This window comes from Microcaecilia unicolor, chromosome 5 (genome assembly GCF_901765095.1).
Source record: "Microcaecilia unicolor chromosome 5, aMicUni1.1, whole genome shotgun sequence".
In the NCBI taxonomy this organism is placed as follows: domain Eukaryota; kingdom Metazoa; phylum Chordata; class Amphibia; order Gymnophiona; family Siphonopidae; genus Microcaecilia; species Microcaecilia unicolor.
This window is the reverse complement of record NC_044035.1, coordinates 2,361,553-2,383,239: the sequence shown is the minus strand read 5'-3', so window position 1 is coordinate 2,383,239 and position 21,687 is coordinate 2,361,553. Positions and strand designations below refer to the sequence as shown.

General features: G+C 44.1%; 1 protein-coding gene across 3 annotated transcripts in view; it reads right to left on the bottom strand.

Annotated features, from left to right (window-relative positions):
- The window catches only part of C5H10orf88 (chromosome 5 C10orf88 homolog), a 32,676-nt gene extending 15,949 nt beyond the window's left edge, over positions 1-16,727 (bottom strand). For all 3 annotated transcript variants that reach the window (XR_003942077.1, XM_030202572.1, XM_030202573.1), the window contains exons 1-3: positions 16,571-16,727; positions 2,376-2,582; positions 2,199-2,271 (exon numbers count right to left, since the gene is read on the bottom strand). Coding sequence is in view for 2 of the 3 variants with exons in the window: in XM_030202572.1 (XP_030058432.1) it covers positions 2,199-2,271; positions 2,376-2,582; positions 16,571-16,689 (399 nt within the window). In the remaining variant the exon portion in view is untranslated. The remainder of the gene's footprint in view (positions 1-2,198; positions 2,272-2,375; positions 2,583-16,570) is intronic.
- Positions 16,728-21,687: the final 4,960 nt, after the last annotated feature.

The following is a 21,687-nucleotide window of genomic DNA, read 5'->3' as shown; positions in this document are numbered from 1 at the left end:
CAGACTGCTTAATCCACCCCACCATGAATACTTCTGTTTTCCAACCTCATAATTTGCACTACTGACAAGTTTTTTCTCTGTCCACTGAAGCATGCCTGTTTCTCTGTTGAGCCCCCGGATTTCGTGCTTCCTTGCCGGCTGATGTAAGCCTCCATAACATTATCATACAGACTCGCAATGCTGCTGCGGGAAGTCTCGGCAGCCATTTTAAAAAAGCGGCGACAGCAAGAGGATCAGTGGCAGTGGGCATCTTTCCTGCCCCAAAGAATCCACTAGACCACCAGGGTGGCTTGAGTTATGAGCCAGGAGGGCACCCTGCGACGGGGGAGAGAAGACAAAACTCTGATCGCCATGCAGCAAGACCTGGGTCCATCTCCGAGGGATCCCTGAAGACCTGGAGGGGAGCCCGCGGGAATCCTGCCATCCCCGTTTCCGTGCAGCTCTCTACACCTGGCTCCAACAATGAGCTCCCTCAAGCCCAACAGACTGTGTACCTTAATGTAACTTGCCTTGAGCTGCAACTAAAAAGGCATAAGCAAAATCTAGACTAGAGTCTGTAATCACCATGATCAAAGCAGGAGGATGCAAGTCCATTCCTCTTCTCAGACTGTGTGACTTCTGCCACCAACTCAGATTCCTGTGGACTCTGGCAGGTGTGGACAACATCATGCATAATCATGAGAAGAAAGAGACCATCGAGCCAACAACAAAGCTTAATAGATACATGTGAGCCTTGGGTCAAAGGATCAGTTCTATTGCTGACGCTATCAGACCTAAGACTTGGATGGGAACAGATTCACCAAGAGCAACCAACAAAAACGCCAAATCTTTTCGGCCATTTCCTCAGCCAAACACCAGCCCACAGAAGGTTTTAAATCCTATCCTTAGATATTCCAGGGATTGGGATGGGCATAGATGGCCATTTTCAAGACCCAGCCAAGGGGCCTGTGGTGCTATTCCACTTGTGATACAGCCCACAGACATTCCTCCCAAAACCAAGAGCAAGACATCTAATGTTGACATTTGAAAGAAACATCCTTGTCTTTTTTGGGAAGTGGGTATAGTTGACTTAGTATCCTCATCCCCTTGATGGCCTCTCCTCCACTGTCTACTTCACAGAATGCCTTGTGAAGCAGAAATGCCTTGCTAGGTTTATGCAGCTCTTCCAGGATGGGATCCCCTTAAACTGATCTCTTCCACTGGTTGTTTCTTTTGCTGGGACTAACCAATCATCACAGCACAGGCAGAACATCACACCCATCACCTCAGCATAAGTTCTAGACACCAGCACCAGGCCAAACGGAAGGGCCTTGAACTGAAAGTGAAGTTAATAAACCATTGATACTGGGGGTAAACTGGAATATGGAGAAGACACACTGGACTCACTGCCTTCTAAGGGGGAGAACTCCAGCTCTTCCTCCTCACCATTGCAAACTTTTGAGTAGTTTTCTCCAAGGAATCTTGTGGAGGGTGGGGGGGGGGGGGGCGATCCAGACACTTCCAGAAGCAGTGCAGATTCAGCTATTGCACTGGGAGTTAACAATGAGATTCTTCCACATCAGCCCTGCAGGCGTTCACTATCTTTTGACAATCAAGAACACTGGGAGAGATCCAGCTGAACAGTGGTACAAAGCATAGTGAAAGGTGAGGGCAGAGAGGCATAACCATTTCACCTCTGTGACCAGACATTTCAGGGGATAAGCACAAGGCAGACAACCTGTCGCCTGCAGGACTAGAGGGAAACAGAAGATGAACACAAAGCATACAGTGCCTGTGACCTCTCACACTGACAGTGGGGATAAGAAGCCTGTCATGCCTTAAGGGTTCCATATCACAGCTCACCCTGCACCTGTGACATGGATAATACAGGACTTCAGTTTCTGGTACTATCTGCCTAGTACTGCTCTATACTGCAACAGGAGGAGCTGCAGGTGAAGGTGAGATGCACTGGAAGAGCTGTGTGCACAGGTCTCAGTACTTGAACAGAAGAGGAATGCTGTAGGCAAGAACTGTGATTCACTGGCAAAGCTATGTATGGGTGTGGGTGTATCAGTACTTGAACAGCAAACATACCTGCAGGGCAGATTAACTGGCATAGCTAGGCATGCGGGGGGGGGGGGGGGGGTCTCACTACTGGAATAGTTGGGGATACTGCAGGTACTGAACAGGTGCAATGACACAGCAATATGACACTATACCTTCACTTTACAGACTGATGTAGGAGTCTCCATCTTTAGGAACTTCAGGTAGAAAGCAACAGTGCTATTTCCACTGTAAATAAAAAGAGAAATTCTGGATTGAAGCATATTATGAGCAACTACTTGTCACCTGCCCTCTCCTGAAAACCTAGTACAAAATCACATTGTATGACTCACCTGTCACTCGCAGTGATGCAAACTTCCTCTCCACGGCTTGTCCCCACATATTCCTCATCCTTGACATACACCTCCATGTTCCTTGCTTGACTCACAACCGTTAGACTAAGTATTTCCTCCTGCCCTTGAGGGTCACATTGCAGGTAAAGGAAACATGAAGACTCATCGTTGCACTCCGAAACTCGCTCCAGGGTTACAAACTTCTCACTAAAGATGGAAAAAACACATACATGCATTAGAAAATTAGCCCTATTAGTTTAAGAAACTTATTTTACCCAATTTCATTAAATAACCACAAAGTAGACTATTAATCCTGACAGTATGCTCAAGCCATACTATATTTCCAATACCTTATCATTGTTAACACAGAAACTGCAAATTCCATCTGGTCTGCCCACTTCTGAAGCCAAAACTCCAGCATTTTCTTAATCTCAGGTTCTAGGATCAAATCCTGCAAGTCTAAGGATCCTATGTGTTTCTTCCAGGCTTTACTCCTCACTCCCCCCACAGCTAAGGATCCTCTATACTTCTCCCAGGCTTTAACCCTGACTCCCCCACAGCTAAGGATTGACTGTGCTTATCCCAGGTTTTACCCCTCACCCCCTCTCCCAGCTAAGGATCCTCTGTGCTTATCCCAAGCTTTACCATTCCCTCCCCCCCTCTCAGATATGGATCCTCTGTGCTTATCCAAGACCATCTCTCACAGCTAAGGATTCTCTGGGCTTATCCCATGCTTTACCCCTCATAGCTAAGAATCCACTATATTTTATTTTTCTGAGGGAATTCTGAGAGAAGAGGACATCTCTCTGGATGTGAACATTATTTTGCTCTGTGCTTTGGTGGCTTAAAGATTGGGATAGAAGAGAATTTGTAGGTGTATTGATTAAAATGGTTTGAATCATATCTTATTTATTAACTTGTATAAATAAATTTAACTTTCAGCCTAGTGCATTAAAAGACTGCTAGCAGATAGCTTAGGGAGGCTTAGTTCAGTATACAGAGGATACCTACAGGGACACCTCCAGTTCGGCAGCCCCTGTTCTGCTATGGAGGAGGGAGGCCACCTGAAAGGAAACCATCACCCTGCCAGGACCTGCCCTTCAGATTCAATATCCTTTCACACCGAGAATGTGTCTTCAGAGGCTTCTGCCCAGGAGAAAGGTGTTAGAATGACTGTTTTAGTTGGTGATTTGATCATTAGGTACTTAGATAGCTGGTGGCTAGAAGACATGAGGATCGCTTGAACACCTGTCTGCCCGGTGTGGAGGTGGCAGACCTCATGCGTCACCTAGATAAGATTTTTGACAGTGTTAGGGAGAAGTCTGCTGTCTTGGTACATGTGGGTACCAATGACAAAAGAAAATGTGGGAGAGAGGCTCCGGAAGCCAAATTTAGGCTCTTAGTAGAAAGTTGAAATCCAGATCCACCAGGGTAGCATTTTCAGAAATGCTCTCCAACCTGTAGGCAGAACCCAAAAGACAAGCAGAGCTCCAGAGTCTCAATGCGTGGATGACATGATGGTGTAGGAAGGAGGAATTTAGATTTGTTAGGAAATGGGCAACATTCTGAGGAAGGGGGAGCCTATTCTGGGATGAGACCAGACTGCTGGCGCTAACACTTTGAGGTTCCTTCTGGAAGACAACTGATGCTTTGACTAAGTTTGTTCTGTAGTTTTCAAAAACTGTTTGTGAACTGGCTTTGAAGCACATTTGGAGACCCATATTTTAGATTTCCCAACTTTGTGTAGAGAGAGACGTTGTGGTAAATAATTTTTAAGTGGAGTTTTTTTGTTGACCAATGATAAGGAGAAGGTTGCTTATCATAATTGTGGTTCTATCCTTGAATAATGACCAATTTTCACAGAGGTCTTTTTTTCTCTCCATTGTTTTTGGTTTACTTTAAGTAAGTTGTATGGTGCAGCATCAGAGTTTAGAAAAACCCTCAACACTAATTCTGGCCTTTACTTGCCTTCCTGATATTCTTGTTTTATAATACAGCTCTCTCTCATTGTGGACCTTTTTTATGCAAAAGTGATTTCAATTACCTCACTATTGATACGTCAGGTCAGAAAATGCTAGAGAAGTTTTTCCTAGACAAAAGAAATAACTGCTTCATAAAGCAACTGAACCAGGGACTGACAGAGGGGAAGCTATTTTACATCTAGTTCTCGATCAAATGCAAGACATGGTACGAGTGGTAATGGTGCTGGGTCTGCTGGGAAGCAGTGATCATAACAATCAAATATGAGTGAATAACTGGGGTGAAGACACTAAGAAAATCTACTCAATGCACTGAACTTTTGAAAGGGCAACTATGATAACATGAGGAAAAAGGTTAAAAAAATAAGGGTGTAGCTACAAAGGTTAGCAGTTTAAATCAGGTATGGATATTGTTTAAAAATTACCATCTTTGAAGTCCAGACCAGATGTATTCCACTGGTCGTCATTTAGAGATTGAATATACGCACCCCATACTGCCAAAACCAATTTCTTCCGCTTTGGAGAACTGCGGGCCACCCTCTGTTCCAACAACAATAATGTATGCAAACGATTCCTCCATGCCCAAAAAGAAGGTACTACTTCACCTATCCATACCCCCAATATGATTCGTTTACCCAAAACTGCCGCTTTCCTTATGAAAAGAACAGCATCGCGGTTAGTAAATTTTCATATCTATCTAAAAGCAAACCCGGAGGCGTAATCGGCAAAGAGCAGCCCAAGAGCCCTCCAAAGTACTGTAAAACAGCCTTCCAAGATAATTACACCTTTGAGCACTCCCAAAAAGCATGGAAAAAAGAATTAGGGCTTTGACTACACTTCGGGCACACTGTTGTTTCAACCCCACCAATCTTAAACACCTGCTCCTGTGCAATACTCGGTATTGACATTCTCTGAATTCAGCACTTATAGAAATGTCAGGAATAGGTTTAATTAGTGTCATAAAATCAGACAGAGAAATAGCCATACCTAAATCCTGACTCAATTTCTCCAAAAGAGCCATTTGAGGTTTAGCAACTGTAACTCCTTATAAAGCAAAGAAACGGACAATCCACCTTCCCTAAACTTCCCAAAAAATTCCTCTAAATTATATCCTAAACAAAAAGCCAATCCCTCTCTAACTAAAGACTTGTGGTAATGGTGTAGTTGGTGGTATGCCATCAAGTCTCTTGGTTCCACCACTCCCTTAGCCTGCAACTGTGCCCAACTTAGCATCCGACCATCATCTCCCAACACATGTTGTAAAAGAGTCAGCCCTTGCAGAGCCCATCGCCCAAAACTGGCATTATCCCACCCTGGTGAAAATTGTAAATTACCTCCAATAGGGATCTGATCTGAAATTTCCGGATTTCCATCCAGCAAAAGAACCAAATAACGCCAGCTCCCGCAATGGCCTAAGAATTACACATTTGACGAAACCCCTTCGGAAGTGTCTTTAAAGGACCCTGCATTAAAGAATTGACATGCCACGGTGAATAAAATGCAGTTTCATAATCTGTTGGGGTATAAAGTCCTGTTCACCTAAAAACCATTCTCCAAGATGGCGCAACAAGCAAGCTTGATTATACACACGTAAATTAGGCAGCCCCATACCGCCATATATAGAGCCATCTGGGAAACAAAACCATATTAAATAACTATTCGACCATGTACCGACAACGGAAGATACATCCACCGTGACAAACACTCTCTGGTTGAGTCCAATAAACCCGTTATATTACAACTGTACAGCAATGTGGTCTTAAAACATAATCTAATCCCCAGGTAGACAAAGGAAGTGAGATCCCAACGCATAGGAAATGACCCAACCCAATTTCTTCGTACTGATTCAGTAGTAGGAAGAGCTAAAGACTTTTCCAAATTTAGCTTAAAACCAGAAAAATCGCCATATTCCACAAAACTCTCCATAAGTGTTTCTAAAGAACTCCGAGGCTCAGCAATGTGTACTAAAATATCATCCACAAAGGCTGCGTATGCACTTGTAGCGCTGTAGAAATGATAAATAGTTGTAGTAGTAGGGGTCTTGGTGAGAAAAGATTCAGAGATTGCAGAGGTTTTCTTAAGGTATTATAAAACTTTGTACACTCGCCCGGCGGGGGAGGATCTGGAAGGCGAAATATTTCTAAATAGCTTGGATTTACCGTGGGTTTCGGAAGTAGCTCAGGAAAACTTGATGCACCCATCCGAGACAAACTGCTTAAATAGAGATTGCAACATGGGGACAATAGACGGTCATAGAAGTTTGTAAAATTCCACTCTGAAACCATCTGGGCCTGGTGCCTTACACAAGATACTTTGCTGAATAGCCAAAGATACTTTCTCTTAAGTTATAGGCGCATCAAGTTTTCCTGAGCTACTTCCGAAACCCACGGTAAATCCAAGCTATTTAGAAATATTTCGCCTTCCAGATCCTCCCCCGCCGGGCGAGTGTACAAAGTTTTATAATACCTTAAGAAAACCTCTGCAATCTCTGAATCTTTTCTCACCAAGACCCCTACTACTACTACTATTTATCATTTCTACAGCGCTACAAGGCATACGCAGCGCTGTACACCATACACAAAAAGACAGTCATAAGTACATAAGTACATAAGTAGTGCCATACTGGGAAAGACCAAAGGTTCATCTAGCCCAGCATCCTGTCACCGACAGTGGCCAATCCAGGTCAAGGGCACCTGGCACGCTCCCCAAACGTAAAAACATTCCAGACAAGTTATACCTAAAAATGAGGAATTTTTCCAGTCCATTTAATAGCGGTCTATGGACTTGTCCTTTAGGAATCTATCTAACCCCTTTTTAAACTCCGTCAAGCTAACCGCCCGTACCACGTTCTCCGGCAATGAATTCCAGAGTCTAATTACACGTTGGGTGAAGAAAAATTTTCTCCGATTCGTTTTAAATTTACCACACTGTAGCTTCAACTCATGCCCTCTAGTCCTAGTATTTTTGGATAGCGTGAACAGTCGCTTCACATCCACCCGATCCATTCCACTCATTATTTTATACACTTCTATCATATCTCCCCTCAGCCGTCTCTTCTCCCTGCTCAAAGAGCTTACAATCTAGTTAAGACAGGTAAACAGACAGAACAATTAAGGGTAAGGGAATAAGGAGGTGAGGATAAGGACAGGGCAAGTGAGTAGTGGTTAGGAGACCCCATCTCCTCGATCTGAGATATGCTAGGAGAACCTCTAGATCTTTTAATCAAATTTGCCAAAAGCTTCCCAGATTTATTACCATGATAATATAACTGAAATTTGTAATATTGCATCGACTTTATCAGCCAAGCATGGAGTAACTCACCCAAAGAACTCTGCAAAGCCAACAGTGAGCTACGATGAACAGGAGACTTCCCATATTGAATACGCTCCTTAACCAGTTGCCTTTCTAGCCGTAAAATCTCCTGATCTCTTGCCTTCCTCTTGAAAGAAGTATATGCTAATATTTCTCCTCGCAGTACTGCCTTATATGCCTCCCAAAAAAGTACTGGGGTGTGTACATGCTCGGCATTATTATTCTGATAATCATCCCATTTATGCAGAAGATATTTCCGGAATTCAGCATCCCAAAACAAATGCACTGGAAAACACCAACGATAGGCCTTATCCCCCTAAGACCCAAAAGTAAATGAGCACCACACCAAAGCATGATCAGAAACGCTATGGGGCCAATCCCTGCCTTCAAAACTGAAGAAAAAAACGAAGACGAGACCAGTAGTTAATGCAGGACTGAGACCCATGAGCCCTTGACAAATTACACTAGTCCCGATCCATGGGGTGTAATGTTCGACAAATATCCAAAAGATGTAAAGTAGAACAAAGCAACGAATACCCCTATTCGGGTTTCCAACATCTTGTGTAGAATTGGGAGATCTATCCAAGGTTGGGTCATGTACTAAATTAAAATCCCCTCCCATAAGGACCGGGATATCAGTCATCCCCAAAATCCTATGTGTAAGTGTTTGTATAAATTTATGATCATATACATTAAGGCCATAAACATTACAGAAGAGCAGTTCTGTTACAAATAGCTACTTTGACAATAAGGAATCTACCCTTAGGGTCCTTCCAGGTTTGCAATATTTTAGCCAACCCTTTCTGGAATAAGATCAACAACCCCGCTTTACAATTTAACGCTGGTGACTCCACCAAATCTCCAACCCACCATATTTTAAATTTGAGATGCTCTAAAGTTGATAAATGGGTTTTCCTGTAAAAACACCAAATCTGCTCTCTGTTGATTTAAAGACTGCAAGAAGTTTTGTCTCTTAATGGGAAAGGCTACTCCATTAACATTCCATGAGATTAACTTAATCGGGGCCATGATTGATAAAAATGGCAGTACATCCAAAGATCTAATACACCTAACCAGGTCACTGGGCTACCCCAGCTCATAGCACCCCAACACAAAGCAACCACAGCAAAAAAAAAAAAAAAAAAAAAGACTGTAGTCCTCCTCCCCACCATACACACCTTCCTATCACACTGTGACCTCCCAAAATAATGAAACAACAAAAGAAAAGGTAAACAAGAATACCAAACCAATCCCCAACCCAGAACAGTCCTTCCATTCCCACCCTTACGCCCACAAAACACAAATTAAGAAAAAAAAAACCTCCTTACTCCCCTCCCTCTCTCGTACTTGCTCTCCCATCACACACTGCCCAATATGGGACGAGGCCCGCGTGGAGATCACGCCCCCAAGCCCCAACCTCTTTAAAAACTTAGGCACCATTAACATAGCAAAAGCACCTCAAGGTGCAGCATATAACAATTATCAACAACATGCCTCTACGCACATACATCCAAAAAGAAAAAAAAAAACGTATTTAAACATCCAATCACCCCATATACCACCCATCCAGAATCAGCCGAGATGTTCAATTTCGGCCCCAGCTAATCCTCCCTCCCCCTTATTAAAGGTATATCTGGTGAAATTTCAGACAAACTGTCAATTCACATTCAAAGCCCCAACTATTCACCTTCACCTATTCATAGTTAGTTGCTCAAAAAGGTATACCCGGAGACACATTTCAAAGCCCCCCTTCTGCATGAATTTAAATATAATTAACATAATGAGAGCCCAGCAGAATAGCGTATTTATCACAGTTCCCCAACATGTCTCCTCACAAACAAAAAAAAAACAAAACCCATGACTCAGCTGAAATTTCCAATACCACTCTCATTCAGCCCATCATCCACACATATTAAGGGCATATCAGCCAAGCCTTTCCACATTAATATCCACAGTTAACGTCTCAGATGTGTAAAAGTTTACAGAGTTCTTTTGGCCCGGTCTGCTGCATCAAAAATGTTCATTAAAGGCCTGTCCTGTAAAATTCAAACCAAACTGTTAATAACTCACATTCTGAAGCACAACAATCAAATTCCTCCATGTTAACGTTCATAGTTAGTTGCTCAGAAAATGCAAGAGTGTAGAGAAACACTTAAACCCAGACTGTTGTGTCAAAGATGCACTCTAGCAGTACACCCTATAACATTTCCAACAATTAACAGCAACTGAACTTCTTCATGTTTGTGTTTCCAATTAGTTGATCAGAAATGGAAGAACTGGGAAAAACATTTCAGCCTGGTCTGCTGTGTCTAAGAGTTGTCTTACAGGCATTTCCACAGTATTCAGACAAACTATCAATAATTTACAACTAGGTCCACAGCACCCAAAATGTTCCATACAAATATTCATGGTTGATTGCTCAAAGGCGGTAGGGTCTGAAGAAACGATGTGGCCCGGTCTGCTGCATCAAAAATTTGCGGTTTCCCTTCTGTGAACACCTTGAGACGTGCTGGATACAACAAGGCAAATTGAATGTGCCGTCAATGCAGTTCCCCACATATCGGAGCATAAGCTTCCTCAACAAAGAGACTCTTGATGAAAAGTCTTGAAAACACAGCACTGGTTTATTTTCGAACGTAAGGGTCCCTTTGCTCCGAATAGCACATAAAATTTCAGTTTTATGTACATAGTTCAGGAGTTTAAAGATAACTCGAGGGCGTGCCTCCATAGGCCTAATCTATGTGCTCTTTCACTACGCACCGCTCCCGCTTCAGACTGTAACTGCAGACTTAAAACCAACCAGGATTCCGAAACCCCCGAAGCTCCGATTCAGCACTCTTTTCGGGTAGACCTACCAAACGCAGGTTTCCCCTTCTCAACCTATTTTCAAAGTCGTCCAGTTTGTCTTCTAATGCACACACCCTATTATGCAGCTCTTCATTACCTGTAGAAAGTTGCTGCACCTTGTCCTTCAAGTCTGGTACGCGTTGGCAATACGCAGTAAATTCTCCTTTTATAGATTCTAGCCGACCATCAACAATGTCTAGCTTATCGGTAATACGCTGCAAACACTTGTCCAACGAAGCATCAATAGCCTGTTTAACTTCCGTCACAATCTCTGCCACTCAGGCGGAAATGATCGAACAATGCCCCGGGTCTCCATTCTCCGCCATCTTGTTCTCACTCTGGCACGGCTTCTCTTTGTCTAGTCACGACATTCCTAGTGCCATCCTTCTAACCAACGAAAATTATTTGCAAAATACAAATACAGGTAGTAATCCTTTGCTGGCCGGACCCTAATCTCCGATATACTCTCTAAAAATTAGCTTCTTTGATGCTTGGAACCAGGAGCGTGCTCCACCAGCGCCCGCTTACTAGAACGGCATCACGTGACTTCCTAAAACATGGTTGAATATAAGTGATTATGGGAGGAAGAAAGGAATGCGTACTTCAAAGATAAGATTAAAGCGTTCCCAAATAAACCTAGAGAATTATTTCATACAGTGAACTACTTTAATCAAGGGAAGGACAGATGAGCTAACACAAAATGTTGATCCTCAGAAGTATGCAATTTGGCTACATCAGAAACTTAATACTAAAATATCAGAATCTGATAATTTAGTTTTGTCTGCAGAAAGAAGCAGTGGATCATTCTTGGAATTCATTCCACATGGTAAATGAAAACATGATAGAAAATTGGTGAAGAGCTTATCGCCCACAAGAGCTCAGGTAAATCCTTGCTGTTTGATAATATTTAGATCAATGCCGCAGATAATTCCCTTTTTGAAAACTTCAGTGAATAAATCTCTGCAGGAAGGTTTATTGGTGGGCTCACTTAAAGAAGCAACTGTTAACCCATCACTAAAAAAAAAAAAAATCAACACTTGATGCAAGAATAATGAATAATTACAGACCAATTTCAGTTCTACACTTCTTAACAACAATTGAGAAAACTGTGTTGCACTAACGGAGTTTGTGGCGGAAAATCACTTGTTAAATGGCTTTCAATACTGTTTTAGACCTAACCATAGTGTAGAATTCTTGCTGCTATCAATGCTGGATGAATTAAGGATTGGGATGGACCAGAACATTAATTTCTGCGTTATCACTCTTGATATTACATCAGCATTTGACAATATTGACTGACCATCAGCTCCTACTGAACACGTCAGATTTTGGTATTGGTGGACAAATCCTACCCTGGTTTCTCTAGTACTTGCAGAGAAGATTTCATGGTACAGTACAGGACACAGTTTCCACTAGCTTTCCAATCACACGTGGTGAACCACAAGGTTCAGCTCTCTCGGCAGTACTGTTTTAACTTATCTATGGCTTCTCTAGGGGATGTTTTCCAAGATTTGCACATATTGTATAGAACACATACGCAGATGATGTACAATTCATTACCCCTGTTAACAAACAAACAAACATGATCAGGATTTATCTGTACAACTGAAGAATGTTTTTTGAGAAAATTGTTAATTGGATAAGACAGGCTAAGATGTCTTTAAATGTTACAAAGACAGATATAACGTATGTAGTAAGACTCTGGACTCATCTCTACCAGCAATGTTTAACTATCAGAGTGAAAGAGTGATTATGAAGCCCTTTGTCTATAGTTTGGGAGTTTTCCTAGACACTAATTTGACAATGCAAAAACATAAACCATGTGATTTCTGCCTCTTTTATTCAACTGTGTGCTGAGCAAGCTGAAAGATATGGTGACCACCATATGATTTTCGAACAATTGTACAGAGCTTAGTACTAGCAAAGAGTGATTATTGTAACTCTCTATTCCTGGGAATACCATCATTCCGAATCCAAGCTCTGCAGGTTACATCAGGGGGTTCCCAAACATTTTGGGTTCACGGCACCCTCCCCCCACATGGGTCTCCCTTTCCCTGCAGCCCCCCCTCCTCTCACACCAGCACACCATTGCCTCCCTGCAGCCCCCTCACAGCAGCACACCTCTGCCTCCATGCAGCCCACTCCTCTCACACCAGCACACCTCTGCCTCCCTGCAGCCCCCTCCTCTCAAACCAGCACACCTCTGCCTCCTTGCAGGCCACTGCTCTCACACCAGTACATCTCTGTCTTCCCTAAATCCAGCATCGCTCACTACCTTCCTTCCTTCAGGTCCAGGATCACTGCTGCCTCCCTCGCCGCCGCTGCAGTGCTTGCAGCTTACATTTTTGGGCCTTCCGCGAATCACACAGACACACCAAGGCCTTCCCAGTCTGCCGTATTCAGCCCTCTCTAATGCAACTTCCTGTTGAGAGGGCTGGACGAGGCAGAGAGAAGTCCCCGCAGTACCTGTGTGAAATGCAAATGGCCCAAAAATATAAGCAGCAAGCACTGCTACGGCAGATAATGGACCTGCGGGAGAAAAGTAGTGAACGATGCACAGTGGCACCCCTGAGAGTTCGTTGCGGCGCACAGTTTAGAAACCAATGGGCTACATGAAGACTTACCTGATTGACTTGTCTTTCTGAGTTTTATTTTTTCTTTTTTGATTACAATCATTTTATTGATCATGTTTTAACTTCATATGCTTAGAAATTATTATGTGTTTAAGACTACGTATGTGACTACTGTTATCCGCCTTGGATAAAGGTGGGATATAAATGTAGTAAATAAATAAATGTAGAATACTTGAATGTATAAACCTTGAACAACATTTGAAAAAGATGTGAGCTAACTCTGTAATTAATAAATTTACCAAGCAGTAACATATGTAAGAAATCATTTATATTCTTTCAGAAGCAAGACAGAAAATTTTAAATGAGTTTATGACACCTTTTTCAGATGTAAAAAGCTTTGTAAATTTTTACCTCAGATACCGTATCTTTAAATGTTATAGTTTGGTTTCCACTGTGCCACAGCTACCAAGATGCTCAATTCCAGGTGAGAGACTTTTTGGCCTGTCCTGTTTCTGACCTTATATCCCAGTCCAGTGTGTTGTTTGTACTGCCCGAGATCAGCGCTGCAGGTCCCACAAAGCACTAACGCCTAAAAGCTCCCTGCAGGAACTGGGTAACATGACAGCCTCTAGGTCTCCAAGCTCAATAACTATTATTATTATTATTATTACTTTGTAAGTAGTATATTGTGCCATACTTTGTATTGTTATTTGAATATTTTTACTGCTGTAATTGTCCGTTGCTCATGTTTGATCTATTCTTACTGTGAATTCCTTCAAAAAGGTGGTAAAGAAATCCTAATAAATAAATACTGCAGCTGGCTGGGCCCTGCTCCTTCTGGGGAGGTGAAATGGAAGGGGGGTGGGGTGCAGAGATCGCAAGTTGCCCAGTTCCAGGCCTTAGATTTCCGACCACCCCATCCTGATGCATTATACTACTACTACTACTTGACATTTCTAAAACGCTACTAGGGTTATGTCAAGTAGTAATGTCAAGTAGTAGTAGTAGTATAATGCATCAGGATGGGGTGGTCGGAAATCTAAGGCCTGGAACTGGGCAACTTGCGATCTCTGCACCCCACCCCCCTTCCATTTCACCTCCCCAGAAGGAGCAGGGCCCAGCCAGCTGCAGTATTTATTTATTAGGATTTCTTTACCACCTTTTTGAAGGAATTCACAGTAAGAATAGATCAAACATGAGCAACGGACAATTACAGCTGTACAATTTAACATAAAAGGACAGTCCCTGCTCGAAGAGCTTACAATCTAAAGGACAAATGTACAGTCAGTCACGTAGGGGTCATCAAATTGGGACAGTCAAGATTTCCTGAAAAGGTATAAAGGTTAGGTGCCGAAAGCAACATTGAAGAGGTGGGCTTTGAGTAAGGATTTGAAGATGGGCAGGGAGGGGGCTTGGCGTAAGGGCTCAGGAAGTTTATTCCAGGCACAGGGTTAGGTGAGGCAGAATGGGCGGAGCCTGGAGTTGGCGGTGATGGAGAAGGGTACTGAGAGGAGGGATTTGTCCTGTGAGCAGAGGTTTTGGGTGGGAACGTAAGGGGAGATGAGGGTAGAGAGGTAATGAGGGGCTGCAGACTGAGTGCATTTACATAGCAACATAGTAGATGACGGCAGAAAAAGACCTGCACAGTCCATCCAGTCTGCTCAACAAGATAACTCATATGTGCTAATTTTGTGTATACCCTACTTTGATTTGTACCTGTGCTCTTCAGGGCACAGACCGTATAAGTCTGCCCAGCACTATCCCCGCCTCCCAACCACCAGCCCCACCTCCCAACCACCGGCTCTGGCACAGGCACAGACCGTATAAGTCTGCCCAGCACTATCCTCACCTCCCCAGCCCTGCCTCCCAACCCCGGCTCTGGCACAGACCGTATACAGTGTTGCCAGGTGGGCGGTTTTACCACCCAATTGGGCGGTTTTCCGCGACCCGCCGCAGGAAATTTTTGCCTGTGGCGGGTCGCGGTTTTTTGGGCTTCTTTTTTTTCTTTTCCGCGGTTTTTGGGCGTTTTTTTCGGCCGCGGGGATCGGGGTTAGTGACGTTTTGGGCCGGGTTAGTGACGTTCTGGGCGGGGCCGATGATGGGGGAGGCGGGGCCGATGACGGCGGGGGAGATGATGCGGGGTGGGGGTGTCAGGGGCAGGGTTTGAGTTTGGGCGGGTTTTGGGCTGTTTTTAGGCTGGATTGGGTGGGAAAAAAATTTTCCACCTGGCAACCCTGACCATATAAGTCTGCCCTCCCCTATCCTAGCCTTCCAACCACCAACCCCTCTTCCCCCCACCTGCTCCGCCTCCCTCCCCCTCCTCCAATTCCTCCCCCACCTCCTCCTCCAATTCCTCCCCCACCCCCTCTCTTTGCCTCTCCATAGATGCTGAGCTGTCCAGTTCCAGTCCATCCCAAAGCACTGTTGCCCATTGAAATTAGTGCTGCAAGTCCCATAATCAATCAGATACCGCATACAGTTCAAGCTTCTCCTTCTTACCTACTATCTGAGGATCTGAAGGCTATGAAACAGTGTGACAAGGCGGTGGCAGTAGCGAGAAGGTTGCTAGGCTGTATAGAGAGAGGTGTGATCAGCAGAAGAAAGGAAGTGTTGATGCCCCTGTACAAGTCGTTGGTGAGGCCCCACCTGGAGTATTGTGTTCAGTTTTGGAGGCCGTACCTTGCTAAGGATGTAAAAAGAATTGAAGCGGTGCAAAGAAAAGCTACAAAAATGGTATGGGATTTGCGTTACAAGACGTATGAGGAGAGACTTGATGACCTGAACATTTATACCCTGGAGGAAAGGAGGAACAGGGGTGATATGATACAGATGTTCAAATATTTGAAAGGTATTAATCCGCAAACGAACCTTTTCCGGAGATGGGAAGGTGGTAGAACTAGAGGACATGAAATGAGATTGAAGGGGGGCAGACTCAAGAAGAATGTCAGCAAGTATTTTTTCACGGAGAGGGTGGTGGATACATGGAATGCCCTCCCGCGGGAGGTGGTGGAGATGAAAATGGTAACGGAATTCAAACATGCGTGGGATAAACATAAAGGAATCCTGTGCAGAAGGAATGGAGCCACAGAAGCTTAGCCGAAATTGTGTGGTGGGGGGAAGAAGGGGTGGTGGTTGGGAGGCGAGGATAGGGGAGGGCAGACTTATACGGTCTGTGCCAGAGCCGGTGGTGGGAGGTGGGGATAGTGCTGGGCAGACTTATACGGTCTGTGCCCTGAAAAGGACAGGTACAAATCAAGGTAAGGTATACACAAAAAGTAGCACATATGAGTTTATCTTGTTGGGTAGACTGGATGGACCGTGCAGGTCTTTTTCTGCCGTCATCTACTATGTTACTATGAGGTGTGGAATTGGAAAAGGGGGTGGGGGAGGAATTGAAGGAGGAGGTGGGGGTTGGAATGGGGGGTGGGGTCCGGCCCCTGACTGAAGGTGACACTGTCAGAAGCTTTTTTCCTCTCCGACTCACCCTCCCCGGGGCTTCCGACTCTCCCCAGCGCCTCCTTCTTCCGAGCTGACCCGCAGCACCGCCGATAAGTCTGGAAGAGCGCGCCAGGAGCAGCGGCCGCTCACCGCCGGGCCCGACATGACCAACAGCGGCAGCCACACAGCTCCTCATAGCTCGTTTACCCGCTCCGGAAACAGCCGTCGTTGCCATGGCCACCTCCCCGCATCCGGCGGCCGCAGCGTGCGTGACGTGCGTAGCGTGCGTGTCAAGCCTCCATATCAACGGCAGACGGACTGTTCCTTTCCTATCTACTCCATTATAAAAGCTGAAGCCAGTAGGCGGAGCTTTAGTTCACCCACAACAACAGCAAAAGCGGAGTAGAAATAAGGGGCACTTGGGTAGCCACTACTACTAAAGCGCTACTAGGGTTACGCAGCGCTGTACAATTTAACAATCTAAAGACACAGGAGGATTCCTTATCGATGTAACTGAACAATTTGAAAATCAAAGGGACACTTGGATAGCCAGTGCCTTAAAAGGTGGAGGAGCTTTTTAATTAACTAGAAAGCCTCCCTAAAAATTGGACAATATCACTAAAACAGCTTCAAAAATTATTGTAACTGGTAAAAACAGCACCAATAAAGGCTGTATTTTGTGTTCACTGTTCTATACAGTACAGATGGCCAGTCAGGATATCCTGTTTCCTGATGGTTTGTAGAACTATAAATAAAAAAAAAAAAAAAAAAACACTAGCCTGTGCTCAATTTAACAATTGCTTATTCATATATCGATATATGAGAACATACAAGGCTTAATGGAAAACCAGGTATGTTCTAAATTCTGGACAAAGGCCAGTTCCTTATATAGGGAATTTGGCATCTTCAACACAAAAGGATCAAAAGAACACATTAAAACATTCATTACTACAGGATCATAGCTTAGTTTACTGACTGCATCGGCTCTACTACTAAACATTTCTAGAGCGCTACTAGAGTTACGCAGCGCTGTACAGTTTAACAAAAAAGGATGGTCCCTGCTCCAAGGAGCTCTGTGATGGTCTCCTTCACCTCTTGACTATCAGATTATCCATAATATATTGCAGTCATAAATTGCTCCCAAGTTAAGATACAAATGACTTTACAGTGTTTTTGCATTCCAAAATGTCTGTGGGTCACCTAACAGCTGACCCTGATCTTCATAGTTAAACAGTGAAGTAATACACATTCAGAACATGGTCTCAGTGGTTATATATACAACCAAAAAAGCCCATTTCGGAACAAATGAAATGGGCCCTAGGAAGGCTATCATCTAAGCATTTTTTCATCTCTCTCCCCTCCCCTTCATGTCCAGCAATTCTTTCCTTCCTCCCCTCCTCTGCCCTCCCATCCCATCTCATCCATGCCTAACAATCCCTCCCCTCCATACCTGAGCTCGCAGCGGCAGCAGGCTCGGCTCGCGTCACCTCCAGCCTTCCCTCTCAGTGTCCCTCCCTCCTCTGACGTCATTTTGTCTTTCCGCGAAGGTGGGACACTGAGAGGGAAGGAAACGCTGGAGGCGAGCTGACGTAAGCTCATTTGCATACAGTTACAAACCTAGACAGACAAAAATCATATTTCTAAAGTAAAAATTGTAATCATCTGCAGAGAGATTATGCTGAAGATAAGAAAATGAAAATAAAAAAGAATAAAAATCAAAGGGGTCAAAGAAAAAATAAACATAAACATAAAAATGATGAAAGGTCATATATAGCCTTAATATATGTCCTCTCAGCACAGCTATATATGACCTTTCATCATTTTTATGTTTACTTTTTCTTTGACCCCTTTGATTTTTATTCTTTCTTTTTTATTTTCATTTTCTTATCTTCAGCTTGATCTCTCTGCAGATGATTACAATTTTTACTTTAGAAATATGACTCTCCTTCCTCCAAGCACCCAATTAACTCTGCTTCTCTGGCAGTTTGTTGGTTTCATCTCTCTCCTTCCTCCCAGGTGGGAGGAATCTTGTAGTGATTTTTAACCCAAGGAAATTGAGCTTTTTCATCACTGCTCCCCCTTCTGGCCCTTGTCTGCCATAGCAGCTGCTCCTTCCAGTCTTTACCTCCCTCCCTTCCATGTGCAGTCCCTAACAGGTTTTTGATCCTACCACCCTGATTCCTTTTCTCAGGGTCTTGTGGGGGCTGTAGTTTTGACTCATACCTTATCCTAACCTGCTTAGATTCCCCAGCCTCCTTATAGCACGCATCTTGCTACCTGCTGTTCTATAAAGATCTGCATGCAGATCTTATAGGGCCTTGCCACTGGAGGGGCACAGGAGGGCCAGGAGTGTTCATTAAAGATGTGCACAGTATTGGTGAATACTGGGGATCCGGGCCTAACTTATGGACCAGGATTTACACAAGGTTTCAGTCGGTGTAAATCTTCACACCTAAAGTTTGGTACAGAAATTGGCTCTAAGTGCTATCCTATGAGTGGCTGACAGCTCGGAACACCATTTATAGAACAGCACGCCATGCCATTTTTTGGCGTCATTTACTTAATCTAGTCCCAAAATACGTATATTCACTTTGTAAACTCCCTCCTTCCACAGCTGGGCCGGGTCACCTTCCCCTCCGGGCTCAGCACTCCACTCTCAGCCACAGCCAGTGAACATCTCCACAATGCCAGTTGAGGAAAAGAATCCCTTTTATTTCAGTCCACATTCACAGTTCATGCACAAGAGGAACCCGAATTATAGCTACGTCTTGCAAGGTTCCGCGTTAGGAGTTACGGATCAAGAAAGGGATCTGGGTGTCGTCGTCGATGATACGCTGAAACTTTCTGCTCAGTGTGCTGCTGCGGCTAGGAAAGCGAATAGAATGTTGGGTGTTATTAGGAAGGGTATGGAGTCCAGGTGTGCGGATGTTATAATGCCGTTGTATCGCTCCATGGTGCGACCGCACCTGGAGTATTGTGTTCAGTACTGGTCTCCGTATCTCAAAAAAGATATAGTAGAATTGGAAAAGGTACAGCGAAGGGCGACGAAAATGATAGTGGGGATGGGACGACTTTCCTATGAAGAGAGGCTGAGAAGGCTAGGGCTTTTCAGCTTGGAGAAGAGACGGCTGAGGGGAGATATGATAGAAGTGTATAAAATAATGAGTGGAATGGATCGGGTGGATGTGAAGCGACTGTTCACGCTATCCAAAAATACTAGGACTAGAGGGCATGAGTTGAAGCTACAGTGTGGTAAATTTAAAACGAATCGGAGAAAATTTTTCTTCACCCAACGTGTAATTAGACTCTGGAATTCGTTGCCGGAGAACGTGGTACGGGCGGTTAGCTTGACGGAGTTTAAAAAGGGGTTAGATAGATTCCTAAAGGACAAGTCCATAGACCGCTATTAAATGGACTTGGAAAAATTCCGCATTTTTAGGTATAACTTGTCTGGAATGTTTTTACGTTTGGGGAGCGTGCCAGGTGCCCTTGACCTGGATTGGCCACTGTCGGTGACAGGATGCTGGGCTAGATGGACCTTTGGTCTTTCCCAGTATGGCACTACTTATGTACTTATGTAAGTTTAGGTACACTCCCCCCTCCACAGTCTCAGCCTGGGAAAGCAGGCCCAGTACTAAGAGTCCTCTGCCTTCCTGTAAGCAATGGACAGGCTTACAGGCTTCCAAAATAAACACTTTTACCTCCAGTTATATCAGTCTTTAGTCCTGTGCAGTAACAGCTCAAGGCTGTCATCCTTGAGGTTCCCTGCCAGAGCAGTGTTCCTCCCTCTGCACAGCAACAAACAACCCTGTGGCCTCCCACACACTGCCCTTTTCTTTATGCCAAAGTCACTTATCTGAACTCCTCCACCTACATACATTCCTCTCCATCGGGTGAAACAGCAGGTAGATTTGTCTCACTGGCCTCCCAGCCCATGTCCGGACCTCTCCTCTTTCTCCTCCCCCTCCCTTCTCTTCAAAGATTCCAGAAAAGATGCCCTCTCTTTCTCACAGGTGGCAGGAATTATGTATTGATTCTTAAGCCAGGGGAACTGATTTCCCTGGTTCATGCATCCCCTTCTGGTAACCACTGCCTCTCCATTCCCCTCGCTGCTGCTGCTGCTGACTCCGGATCCTGGAAGGGGAATCCGACCCAGGGTTTGGGTTCCACCCCCCCCCTCTCCTACTGAATTCTGGGTATGGTAGTTCCCCAGGGTCTCATCCTATTACAACTTACACTTAATATACATATTAATTTCCACATTAATGTAGCCACCACAATAAATTATTGGACCCTTACTTTTTAGTAACTCCTATTAGATTCTCGATATGGCTCCCTAAGTGGTCACCAGTGTGCTCTAAATGTATAAGGAAGATTACCGTATTTCGTGCACATAAGTCATGGCTTATACTCGTTTTTTACATTTTGACTAGAGGGGTCATAGCTAATACAAGGCTGCAGCTAATCTACCTTCCAGTTTACATAAGGACTATGCAATGTGAAGTTTATCAAATGTTACGTGTGGTTAAAGTGAAAGGGGGAGAGGAACTATGGATAATCTTAGCAACTTTCGCAAATCTCTGAAGACACATCTCTTTAATAGAGCCTACAAAAAGACCCCTTAAAGACACAAATCACCTCCTAAACTATCCTATTCTAACACCATCTTCTCATCCATCTTCTGCTTACTTTTGATTGTATCCAATATCCTGTCATGACTCTGTCAAACACTGTCAGGAACTACAGGGATTGAATGGATTGTGAGCCTCAGACAGAAAGGAGAGAAATCAGTAGAGCCAGAGGAATGGAAAAGAAGCCTCTTGAAAGGTATTTCCTTATTTTATTAAATCAACGTCTTTATAAGGCATTTTTATTTGTTAAACAAAGTTGAAGGATGTGCCACTGCAGTAATTATTTTGCAGGACACTATGATGTGTGTTTAGAGGTTGACCAGACTGAAGTCTACTATAATGGGATAATGCAACTTTGTTTAAAAATGTCAGTGTTTCTATAAGGCGACCCTGAGAACAACAGACGACTGCCCAAAATGTGGAACTGTGGGAGCCTCTCTAGGGCATATGTTTTGGTATTGCACAAAAGTGATCCCTTTCTGGATAAAACTGGGACAACAAGTATCGCAAATGTGGAACCTACACTGGCAAC